General features: G+C 32.2%; 1 protein-coding gene across 6 annotated transcripts in view; it reads right to left on the reverse strand.

The window, feature by feature from the left end:
• Positions 1-1,084: 1,084 nt before the first annotated feature.
• The window catches only part of LOC143253775 (putative G-protein coupled receptor No9), a 106,564-nt gene continuing 94,928 nt past the window's right edge, over positions 1,085-12,720 (reverse strand). For 2 of the 6 annotated variants that reach the window (XM_076508130.1, XM_076508166.1), the window contains exons 2-3: positions 5,078-5,277; positions 1,085-3,965 (exon numbers count right to left, since the gene is read on the reverse strand). In XM_076508130.1, coding sequence (XP_076364245.1) covers positions 2,247-3,881 — 1,635 coding nt within the window. In that variant the 5' untranslated portion in view covers positions 3,882-3,965; positions 5,078-5,277 and the 3' untranslated portion in view covers positions 1,085-2,246. Of the gene's footprint in view, positions 3,966-5,077; positions 5,278-6,478; positions 6,632-12,720 lie in introns of all 6 variants that reach the window. The other 4 variants (XM_076508138.1, XM_076508147.1, XM_076508156.1 and 1 more) reach the window with 4 other exon arrangements.

Below are 12,720 nucleotides of genomic sequence, written 5' to 3' on the forward strand. Positions count from 1 at the left end.
ACTCAAAGATGACACTAACTAGGTGAATAACAATAAAGTAACACCTATGTTGCAGTTGAAACTGAAAGATCGAAGTCGAAGATATTTATTTTTGCTTATCGGCATGTTTACGTTGGAGATGTGTATTTTCATTCGTTTTTTACAGTTTTCATGACATAACTGCATTTTAGTAGACGAAGCATGATCAATATCCAACAACTTTGCTGAAAAGGAATGAAAAATGCAACGTTTACAAAGTTTTACAGATCCTATTTTTCTGCATGTTTTCCGGAGGCGAATCATCAAAACCGATCAAATCGATGTGCTTTCCTACTAACACAACCAACAGTGTTTTTAATAGGTATGCAAGAAAAGCTCCAACATGGTCCGACTTTATTTATGCTGTATGTTTCTCTCTCTACTACATACTTGATGCTTTAAATTATGTTATAACGTTGTTATTGTTATCAACAATACTTAGACATTTATTGTGAAAAGTCAAGCCTCGAAACGTTGTCAAAATAAAATCGTTATTAAAACTGGGTAACAGTGTTGAAACAGTGGCAGCTAAACTCACAAGATAGACGGTATTCAAGACTGGTAATTAAGCAGTTGGAACCGGTTGAAAAAATTGCATTCAAGACTGACAAAAACTTGCTAAACTCACAAGACTCTAACTTACTTTGCTAGGCAGGAATTGAAGCTATTAAAACTGGTAACCAACCTATTAAAACGACATCGAAGATCATAAACCTAAGGTAAGATCTCAATAGTGATACCCAAATACATAATCAGTGCTATTCTGAATAAACTGCAAGTTTCAGTTTTGCAGGATGTACAGTCAATAGACTATTGCTGTTTGATGCAACTTGGTGTGTTATTCTATGTATAGTACATATGATAAGCTCACTAGTTCAATTAACCAGCCTATCCTGACTCTAAATATTTCACTACATGTTTGACGGAATAACGATATATAACTTCTTATTAGTATAACAATTATGTATGACATGTTCACAATAAATACACAATAAGATATGTACTTTACAAACTTGAACAGCTCTTACAAAATTTAAAATAATTTAAAGACATTGAATAAACATAATATATATATATATATATCGTTTATTACAGCATAATATATATCCCAGCTCAGTTTCTAAAAAAATCACAACGTTCATAACCATTTTCCAGCAGCTACTAATAAGATAGCGACACCTTGTGTATTATTCTTTCATTGCTCGTTCGTGCTTGTGATAATTCTGCACACGTTTAAAAATGAATTGGAGCATACTTAATACGTGCTTCTATTAATCTCACAATAAATATTTTATACAAGTAAACAAATAATCTATAAGCATATTCAAAACTAGATAATTTTAGCAAATTATTGCATGTTACACCACAAAGAAATAGGCACATTGTTACCAGAACTACTGAATCTGTTCAACAAACAAGTAAAGTGATATACGTTATCTACGGGTTTTCAAAATATTAACTATACGTGTCCTTTGTATCATATATACGTAAGCCTTCGTTTGCTTTCTATATCATGATCGTATGTTCACTGTGAATATACTAGTTTAATCATACTAGGAACTTTTGCCATCTGTATAACATTTTAATTTACAACCATAGATCACGTATATCTTCTTATGTAAAAGATTGTCCAGGAAGATACATTTAGATTATTAATCTGTTGTTTCGAGTTATCGTGAATTCAGTAGAACATATTACTTCTTACAATAAATATTACAATAATTTTCAACGATGTTTATAAAGAAATAACCGATACAGTTATTCGAATATAAAAATGGGATTGACAAATAGATACGACATTTCCGTAGAACACACAGTTGAAAGCTATTAGTGTTGTTACGTTTTTCATTACTATGTAACGTTTACCAGCAAGAAATCTAACATAAGCATATATATATAATTCATAAACTGTCTATCACTACCGGATTAGCTATCTATAGCTAGAAATATCGGTTGAAAAATACGATGTTAATAGTATGTGTAATTACATTTTAATTAATAATATTCTATTATAGTGATTTGCAACCGTTATCTCCACTCCTAGTGTATTTTCTAGTGTTTCGCTGATTACAATGAGCATAATCATGTTATATTTTTGTAATAAAAATGTTATATGTACATCTACGAATATCATTTGTCCTTATGTAATGAGCACATACTGAGAAGAGACCATACACAGTGAATAATTAACTTACTGGAGCAGAAATATACAACAAAGAAGTTAATTTTTAGCTAGATTCTGTGATGTCACGTGGATCATCCACCATCAGAGGAATGTGGATTTGTCTGATGAGCAAAGATATTCCTTCTGGTTTCATTAGACAACGACACAAGATCCTTTTAAAAGCAAAACGAAAGTCTTGGCTAAAAAGTCCATAAATAAACGGGTTAATTGCTGAGTTGCAATAGCCCAACCAAAAGAATACGGAAAACAATAACGAGGAAATACAATCATCACAAAAAGCTCCTATTAAGTATATTGTAAAGAATGGTAGCCAACAACAGATGAACCCTCCAACAATGATACCCACCGTTTTGGCGGCTTTCGCTTCAGCATGAAATCTTCTGGCATGCCAGCGTGCATTTCGTTTGCTCATGCGCGTAGAGTATAGCCTTCCTTCCTTTGTAAGTCCGTTATCAGTTTCTTGGGAGCCTGATAATGTCCTAGGGTTGTTTTCATAACTGGGTTCCTTACAAGAACCAAAAGAAGTTGAAAGTATTCTTGCACTAGAGCACGAACTGTTGCGGGCGCTCCTACTGCTTTCATCGGAGCTTCTAGCTGTATGTGATCTTTGACTTTTTGCACGTACCATGTGATTTTGTGAAGAACCTTCTGGCACGTGGATGCTTGATACAGTATTCCCGCGATGCATTCGTAGAGTCAGAAACTGTTCTTGTCCTTGTTCGTTCTTACACTTACCTAGCTTGGTGGTCTTGAATCCTCTTTGTAAGGCCCTTCCAGTCTTGCTGGCTGCTGCGTAGATCTTCCAGTAAAAGAAAAGCATCACAAGCATAGGAATGTAGAAGGAACCGAGTGCGGAGTAGATGACATAACCTTTGTTACTGTTGAGCGTGCATATTGCTACTGTACAGGTGAGACTAGTGTTTCTTGATAGTGATGTTTTCGTTGTTTGGTTGGTGGAAATATTAGCCCTACTAATTTCCCGGAGAAACGATTGAGTTTCTGGCAGAAGTGGTAGCACTCGGTGACTGTTGTCTTGTAGTGATGCATTAATTAAAGAATTGTTGTTGTCTTCTATTACAAACGAAATTATTTTATTTTGGTCTTCCACCAATGAAGAGTTGACGTGTTGGACAACCAGTTCATCAGTTACAGAACGGCTGTCGTTCCAGCCTACCAGTGGCGGGAAACAGATGATGAAAGCAAAGACCCATACAGCAGCGATCACCAGTTTCGCTCGTCTCGGAGACATGATGCTTCGATAGTGTACAGGTCGAGTTATGGCGAGATAGCGGTCGACACTGATAGCACACAGGTTAAGAATGGACGATGTGCACAGCCACACATCAACAGCTAGCCAGATGTGACACCAAGTTTTTCCAAATACCCAAACACCCAACACTTCTAAAGTCATAGAGTATGGCAGTACTGCCAGTCCAACAAGGAAATCTGACACAGCTAGAGACACAATAAAGAAGTTGGTCACAGTCCGAAGTTTTGCAGAAATAAAAACTGATAAAATTACAAGCAAATTCCCAGCAATTACAATAACGTTGATGATAGAGAGCACAATAAATGACGCAATAACTTGTGCATTTTGCAACTTTTCCTTAGAAATACTCTCAAGACAATAAGCAGCTGTGGTCTCTGCTGAAAGCGCTCGTGCAGTGCTGTCATTCATGTTGGTCAGTTTTAAATCATTCGTAAAAGGAAATCGTCAATATCTTCTTTTGTTCTTGATGCTCTTGTCACAATTCAGGGGTTTCTAGCAAAATAAAAATAATGTAACATGAGTTAGTTTTAATAGTTCACACTCATAAAATCAACTTTCACTTAAACATTCAAAAACTAAACCGATATGCATTTTAAAACATCACAGGATAACTAAAACCCACTTTCTTCCTAGCATCCTGTATTCTTTTACGCTTTCGTGTACAATGAACGTTTTCTTCCTGTCTATGTACGTTTTAAATAGTTTTAAATCGCTTACGAGGCCGCTGGTATTAGAAACATATAGCGTAACATCTAACTATGGAAACAAAAAACAGTATTCATTCAGTACTTTTTAAAATCGAAGCAAAAGTTTCTATCACGAGGTTCCGTTAAAATACAGTAAATATTTGAGGTTTAAATAAATCACGACACTTAAAAGAAAATAAATAATTTTAATGTTTTCTGTTGCTCACTGTGTCTTACGAACACAATTTGTTAGATTACTTTGGTGATAACTAGAGACTGAAAAAACGAGTTGACTACTTTAGTATTTTAAAACTCTGGAAATGTGCAATTTAACAAAGAAAACAAAGAGTACAATAAATCTTTTTTTTTTATCACATTGGTATTTTTATTTCAAATGTAGCATTTTTGTTTACTTATTTACTGGAAAACTATCCAGTCGTTGGATAAATAGAATATAATGATTTTGTTTCCACGTGCTTACTAAAGGTCTTAATAAAAAGTGAACAGATTTACACAGATAACAGACACAAAATATTTTTATCGTTTGTTTTCATAAAGTGTTGAACACTGCATCTTCTATCATAATTATACATCTAGAAAGTACCTATACAACATAATATATACATTTGATATATACATTATGCAACATTCACACTTTATGTATACACTATACAAAAACATGTGCACTTTATATATCCACTATACAATATGTACACTTTATGTATACATTATACAACGTGTGAACTTTATGTATACATTATACAACATGTGAACTTTATATATACGCTATAAAACATGTACACTTTATAAATACACTATACAACAGCATGCATACACTTTAGGCTGTTATTTTTTTATATAACTAAATTGTTTGGATATAAAAAAACCTGACTATATGGGAGACTATGAGTGATATACCAAAGCTGTGAGTCTCGAAATTCGTGGTTTTCTGTTTGCTTCCACAAAACATCCACTCTGTAGGCTGTAGGTGTGTAGCAATCAAGTCTCTCTGTTCAATCATGCAAGAGTAGTCCATGAGTTTTAGGTGGATGCTGTTGAATGCATGCCTTTCCTCTATTCTATAGCTTCAAAACTAGGAATAGCTATTCACTTCTAGTCTTTTATTTAAGCAACATAAGAAAGAGAAAGAAATAAAACTATTATAGCTGTATAAATGTTCACTTTTTCAAATTATAGAGGGTAGATACTAGTAGGTGAACTGTTTTTCAACCAAATAAATGAGGGAGTTGAAACCAAACTAGAATATACTTCAAAAGTAAAATTAGTTATTTCAATAAATTAGCAAATCATTTCACTGATAACATATAATAAGATATAAACTGAGCAAAAAAATTAAATGGTCAGAGCTAGAGTCTGAAATAAGTTGGTGAATCATTTCACTGATAACGTATCATAAGATATAAACTGAGCAAAAAAATTAAATGGTTAGAGCTAGAGTCTGAAATAAGTTAGTGAATCATTTCACTGATAACATATCACAAGATATAAACTGAGCAAAAAAATTAAATGGTCAGAGTTAGAGTCAGAAAATATATGTTTGATTAAAAACGAGATACTTGGTAAGAACTAACTTCTCCCTTCATCTCCAACCATCTACAAGGTACAGTTTTGATAAGACAAAGGAGAATGTATTGTCTCGGCCCTCGCTGCACGTAATATGTCAACTTTACTGACTTTTTTTTTAATTAAAATGTTGACTTATATGATATTCATGAAAGTTCCATGGGTGTTACGTGGGCTTATATTAATATTTCCCGCTGTCCAATCCACGACTTTGTGGTTTCTTATTCAAAATGATTTATTACAATGTTGTTAATTTGACACTCAGATTCTATCCTTCATCAGGATAAATTCCGAACCAGTTATTTTTGTAAATGATGTTACTATTGAAAGCACAATATAATCTGTAAATACGCCTATATTACCTGATATCTCCCCAAACTATAACCGAACCGCCACAGACATTTTCATATTCAACGATGTCGTATTATGTTTATTGCCCACCTCTGTTTCTACCAATATAATTCTTCGATAATTTAAATTGCCACGACATATGACTCATCTTTCAAGTGTAGATGCATCTAATGGCGTTACTGTCAATATTTGTGATTTTAACGAAAGTAAAACATAATGATCTTATGCTAATTAGATTATCGAAGCTTGTTCCTTACTCTTTGGTCGCTATTAATAACTCCATTTGTTTTTCTGGATTTTATATTGGATCCATAGAGAGTAGTCTCATGAACCCTAACAGTTATGTTATGTGGATAGCAATTTGGGACAAAACCTGTTTCTTACCGTATTTTAAATGGTTCAACTTTCATCCTTTTTTTCTGATAGCTTGTCCAATGTTTTTTTTTCTAATACAAATATGAATACACTAAGCTGTTTTCAGGCTTCTAAATCTTGAACAGTTCTAACAGTCTGTTTTTCTTTTAGAACCTCCCACTCCTTCTGTCACAAGCAGATAACACAATTATACAAATACATTTTTTAACAGAAACGATCGCCAAAATAGCATGATCACATTTAAAAATAAAACACGGCACTATCATTCCAGAATAGGTATTATATGCAAAGTGTTCGAAATTAACTGTAAATTCTCACGATAGGACGTGTGAAAAATATATTACTGAAGTTTGGCAATGAATTTACTGTAATTTTATCAGACCGTACTGTGTACACGTATATATTTACTGAGTTTGTGTTTCTAAAGCCTATACATGGCATGTGTATATATATATATATATATGTGTGTGTGTGTGAGTATTTCTTTTCGGTGAAGTGAATCTAATACTTAATATATATATATATATATATATATATATATATATATATATATACGTACGGGTATGTCGAGTATTAAATTCGTTATAATTTCACAATTAAATTATAACACTTTTCTTTGTAGTTGATTCTAATGGAGCCCGCTATTTAATTGTTTAAAGTTGATGATACCAGTAATTCTAATGTTTTAATCTCATGGGTGCTGCAGTCTAAATTTATCTCTAATAAACGCCCGCTACCAATGCAGACAACGAGTTTATAATCCCTAATTTGCTTCGTTCAAAGGAATACTTGTTCTTAACTTGATTATCGCTAATAATTAATTAATAGTACAGTTCTCTATGAAGATTAAACATATTAAATCGTTTATTGTTTTTCATTACTTATGAACATTTATATTAAATTAAATAAACAATTTCTCGTATCTTGGGAAACAGGATTAAAAAGTAAACCTATTAAATTCATACGGCACTGGTTACCAATATTTTAATTTACAACACTGAGTACCCATTCAGTTTTAAAAGTAACAGTCAGAGATTAAGCTTGGGTAATGTCGGTCGAAATACGTGTATAAATATTAACCATATTTCCTTATCTTGAATCAACACGATGTGCTTTCACACACCAAAATTATTAAATAAAAGTAACTTGAAAAGTTATAATTTTTTAAAAGTATAAAAATACCATAAATTTAGTATTCATAACTGTTTAGAAAAAATGTAATGGAACAGCAAGAACATCTTATATGTGACACATCATAAAATTCAGTGCTTAGTTTCTGTTAATGTGTATAAAATCATTTAAAGCTGTCTTCTCAAGGAATTTTAGTATATGGAAATAACGATATTTTTGTATGTAATGTAAATTTTTAAAAAAGTCTAAATATTTTAATGCACGAACATTATGCCTGTAAAAAAGTAATGAAATATATAAATATATCTAATGCAAAGTAATTTGTAATACCTTTATATAGAAATATGTAATGTCCTTAGTAGAAGTAAAACAAAAAAATAAAGTATAACATTCACAAATACATTCTGTCCAAATTTGTAGAAACAAATAGTTAATGCTGAACAATTTATTTCTCAACGTTTGGTTAAATATAATAATTTGCGTTAAGTAAATATAAAATCGAATATCTCCATAACATCTGGCAGCATGCCAAAAAGTATAAGAATTTTGATACGTGACTGACACATGAAGACTTTCAAAGAAATAAAAAAATTCATATGTAATAAGATACAAGTGTCGCAGAGAAATTTGCAAATAAGCTATAGTAAGAAGCACGTGAGTTTAGCCAAGGTAATGACTTTGCTAGAGTAAAACAGATAAATAAATTATTAACATACTTTTATAGTTTAAATCTCTTCACCGACCTTTGTGTTTCTAATAACGTATAACGTATTTTGGCCTTTTCGTCTCGATCATGTACTTAACTGGACTTTATTAAAATTTCTAGATTCTCACTTTCCATATTAGCCTATCAATGTGATTAGTGACATTAAATCGTTACGTATGTACAGAGAGGGATTTTTCTTTGTTGTTAAGCACGTTGAGCTATGTGTATTATACCATCTACCGAAACCCAGTTTTTGGTGATAGAATTCCTTAGACTTGCTGTTGGGCCAATAGAGACATATATATACCCACAAACAGAGAGTGGTTACATTTTACACACTGTGTATCCATGCTGCTCTGTACCTCTTACCCCATCATGTCTTTTTACTGTGGTATATTTTATTTTAACCACATTGTATTTTGTGCAGTAATTATAGTTATTTGGCCTTTATGTACAAACATACAATACATGTCCGAATTTTCATTCTAAGGTGTCAAGACTCGAGTTTTCATGAAAGGTTAGAAAATAAAAGTATTCTTTTAATCATACTTATGCACACTTGTATAATATTATATACAAGATACTCATTTCAGAGTACAACAAGTTTAATATTTAATATATATAGTACGTTCTTCTCTAGCCTATTTTATAGGGAGTGTGTTGGTCCATATAGGGAGACATCTCGAGGGCTATCTGCTCCAGCAAACTCTAATGTAGAAATTATATACTAAAAAGAAAATACCCAGGTAGCATTACTTCCCACCTTCGACTCTTGAATAATCCCAAAAAATTAGGATTGACTATCACATTATACTGCCTTGGTGACGGAATTCAAACTCACGACCCACAAATTGGTATTTGAGTGCCCTAAGCACTTATCCATGCGAAGCCTCACAAAGTTATACAATAGAAAATTGTAGTAAAATATTTGAGAGCATTTAAAGTTTCAAACCACTTACCATATTTGACTAAAATTAATAGTTTCCTGGGTCTAAGCCCCGAACATTTCTCATAACCGAGACATTTCTAACTTTGAGTATATGACTTGATCGATCAGGGTTGGATGCTATCTATCTATGAGGTTTTTGAGAAAGTCATTTAACATTTCTTTCTATTTCTCATGAAAAATCTCCAAATGTTATTATTTTTCAACTAGTAACTGGTATTTTGAGTTGGATTAGCATTAGAACTTTGAGCAATGGGTATTTCACAATATTTACATCACAGACATTTGTTTTCGCAAATAAATATTATTTAGCAGGATAGCAATGTTTGGATATTTACTTCACGTAACTCCAATGCCAGAGCCAGTTAAAACGTCATCCTCTGGATATCAGGCATGTGATGAATTAGGATGTTGTGACAATACAGTCATTGATCGTAGTACTATCGAGTTCGCCAGTGTATTTCAGTTATATAACACAAAGTTCGCCAGTGTATTTCAGTTATATAACACAAAGTTCGCCAGTGTATTTCAGTTATATAACACAAAAACATCTTCACATCATTACTTACAAACCACCATCTTTTACTTTTTCACTCAAACACGTTTGCTTGAACTTCTCGTGGTTACCGAAAGGTTTGTAGGATTTCCAAATGTTCAATTAATCTTCATTGTGTGAGTCAGTAGAACATTGTCCTATTTGTTCTACCAAACTTTGCGGTCTCTTTCAGAGCATAAACGGATAATTCTATCTGTACGAAAGATACCAGACTTCTTGGTTCCACTTTTTCTGAGAAGACCAATTTCCTACAACCATCATTAAATAATTTTATTTCTGTGCATATCCTGTATTTCTGTATTTTTATGGATGTTTTGAAACTTATTGGCTTTGAAACTTAAAATAATACAATTCTCCTACACGGATTTTTCTAGAGTTGTTTCCCATTATTAGACTTTAAACTCACTGTTGCAGCAAAATATACATTATATATATTTTTGTTTCTTTTACCAACACCTCATAATTATTTATCGTATGAGAAGTTGCTTCACCTAAAAACACAATATACAACCAGGAAGGTTATAAAATGACCAACTGGTAGTAAAATTACTTCACTCGTTTCAGGAATGGTTTATTTAAGTATAATAAATATATAATATTTATTGTAAAAATGCATTGCGATGTAACTTTGCACTTTTATGTTAAATTACGATAATTTTGTTAAACGTTTGAGAAAAACAGTTTCAATAAAAGCATTTAAACATATTTTACTTATGATACTCCCAACATGTTTCATCTCATGTGTAATTTGGACACTAAGTTTTCCTCTTTCATTGGAATACTATACCAAGTTTTAATTAATTTCTCTCTGGGTAAAGTGCAACTCATTAAATTGTGTGAGTTACATAAATTTTGTTTGTTAGTAAGTGGTAACTATCTGTACTCTTTCCAGCACATTATAAGTTTCAAACTTACCGCTGAGTTACTGGCGACACGAAATATGAAGAAATAATTTTATTAAAAGATTTACCCGCGTATATTCTATTTAGTTTCCTTGTGTTCAGGACTGAAAACTAAATAAACATTGGTATAAAATACCAGACTGTCTTGTTCTGTGTGATTTACCTAGAAGTACATACTTGATTTTAGCGACAGATAGGACATTTTTATACGTGTGTGTATATATATATTTTGGAGATCTTTGTTTGTTTTCTTTATGGCAAAGCCACCGTCTACAATTTTGAACTGCCGAAAAGAAAGAAGGGAACTGTCCAGCAGCAATTACTTTCAACTCTTGGGTTACTACTTCACCAACGAATAGTAAGCCCCATTACATTGTTATACCTCCACGGCTGAAAAGATGAGCATGTTTGGCGCCTAGCTTCGATTTCTTTAAAGTAAGTTAATTAACGTTAATTACGTTTACGTATGCATAGCACAACATACACAAAGTAGGGGGTATGGGAGCACACAAACGTCTTATATGTGGAAGAATGCAATGAAAATACGGCCGCCACAATTAGAGTAATATATAAACTCAGTTGAAGTTTCTGCTCCAGTTACTATCATAAGACAGATATGAACAGCCGTTTCTTGAATTATACCCACTTCCTATTTTGACCCATGACCTTTAAGCTGCGGCCAATGACCTTCAACTAATTGATCACATCCAACACTGTGGAAGGACTATAAGAACTGAGTGTTGGAAGTAGGTAACAGAAAGCACACTACTTTAGCCGTACCTCTTTCTACAAAGTCATCCTGACAATTGCGCAATGTGTACCATGTTTAAAGTGTATACATATTGAGTCATTAATGCTTATACAAAACGTTCGGTAAGATAATAATGAATGCCATAATAATTATGTTGTGCTAAAAATAAACTGTATGAAAATCCAAATTTTTTGTGTTATTCATCATACTATTTACCCACTCATTTCTTTAACGTTCATAAAACGGACAAAGGCCGAGTACATCAGAATGTATATTGTATTTCAAAATCTTACGAAAAACATGCAAATTACTAATTATTTGAAATAACGACATAAAATAAAAATATCCAGTTAAGCGAAAGTTGTGTGATGTCATAAAATGAACACAAAATGTTGGTTGTACAAGAAGACTTACTAAAAGCTTTATTTTTTAAACAAAAATAAAATTGCACTATCATTTCAAGTTACATGGGAAATATACCATTTGTTATCATATTTTATAGATAATATTTTATCCATATATTCTATAGGATGATTTCCACTCGAAAACGGAAAAAAATTGTCTTGTCAATGTTAGTGGTTTAAAATGACATGATTATAGTAGTGTGAACACGATAACAGCAACTTTCCGCCAGTGTCTGCTGATTGATTCAAATAAGAAATACAAGAACAAAGCTCTTCTTTTCAATATATTCTTAAATTTTGTTTGACGTGGTTGAAAGGAATCGAGATAAATTTCATGTATTTTGTACAACCAAAGAAGCTGATAGTCTGAATTAATAAGAAATAGCCCAGGTTAAAAAATCACTAAGCTTAGATATATCTTTAGGATTAATTTGTACATTCCTGTTTTCCTGTAAAGATGTTTTTTTCTACTGGGCGACAATGATATGCAAGTTAAAACACACTGATATCTCCTTCTGTTTCTCCTAATATAGAAATTAAGAAAAAACAATCTTTTTATTTACCTTGCTTGCTGACATATTTTATTCTGATGAACTATGAGCAGAGAATATTTTGATATAGTAACATTATACATTGTAATGATAATAAACATAGCTAATGGCTAGCTAACACGGTTCATAATGATTTACTCCAGCTATTGTCTATTTGATCACATCATTTCAAGATACAGAATGTTTAGCTGCAGATGGAAATTTTTATGGAGATATGTATGAGAATATTGTAAGTATGTATAGTTTATGTGTGACTAAATTCACAAAGATACAACCCCACTAAGCATGAAAAAAATTACATTAG

The sequence above is a fragment of the Tachypleus tridentatus genome, chromosome 1 (genome assembly GCF_004210375.1).
Source record: "Tachypleus tridentatus isolate NWPU-2018 chromosome 1, ASM421037v1, whole genome shotgun sequence".
Lineage (NCBI taxonomy): Eukaryota > Metazoa > Arthropoda > Merostomata > Xiphosura > Limulidae > Tachypleus > Tachypleus tridentatus.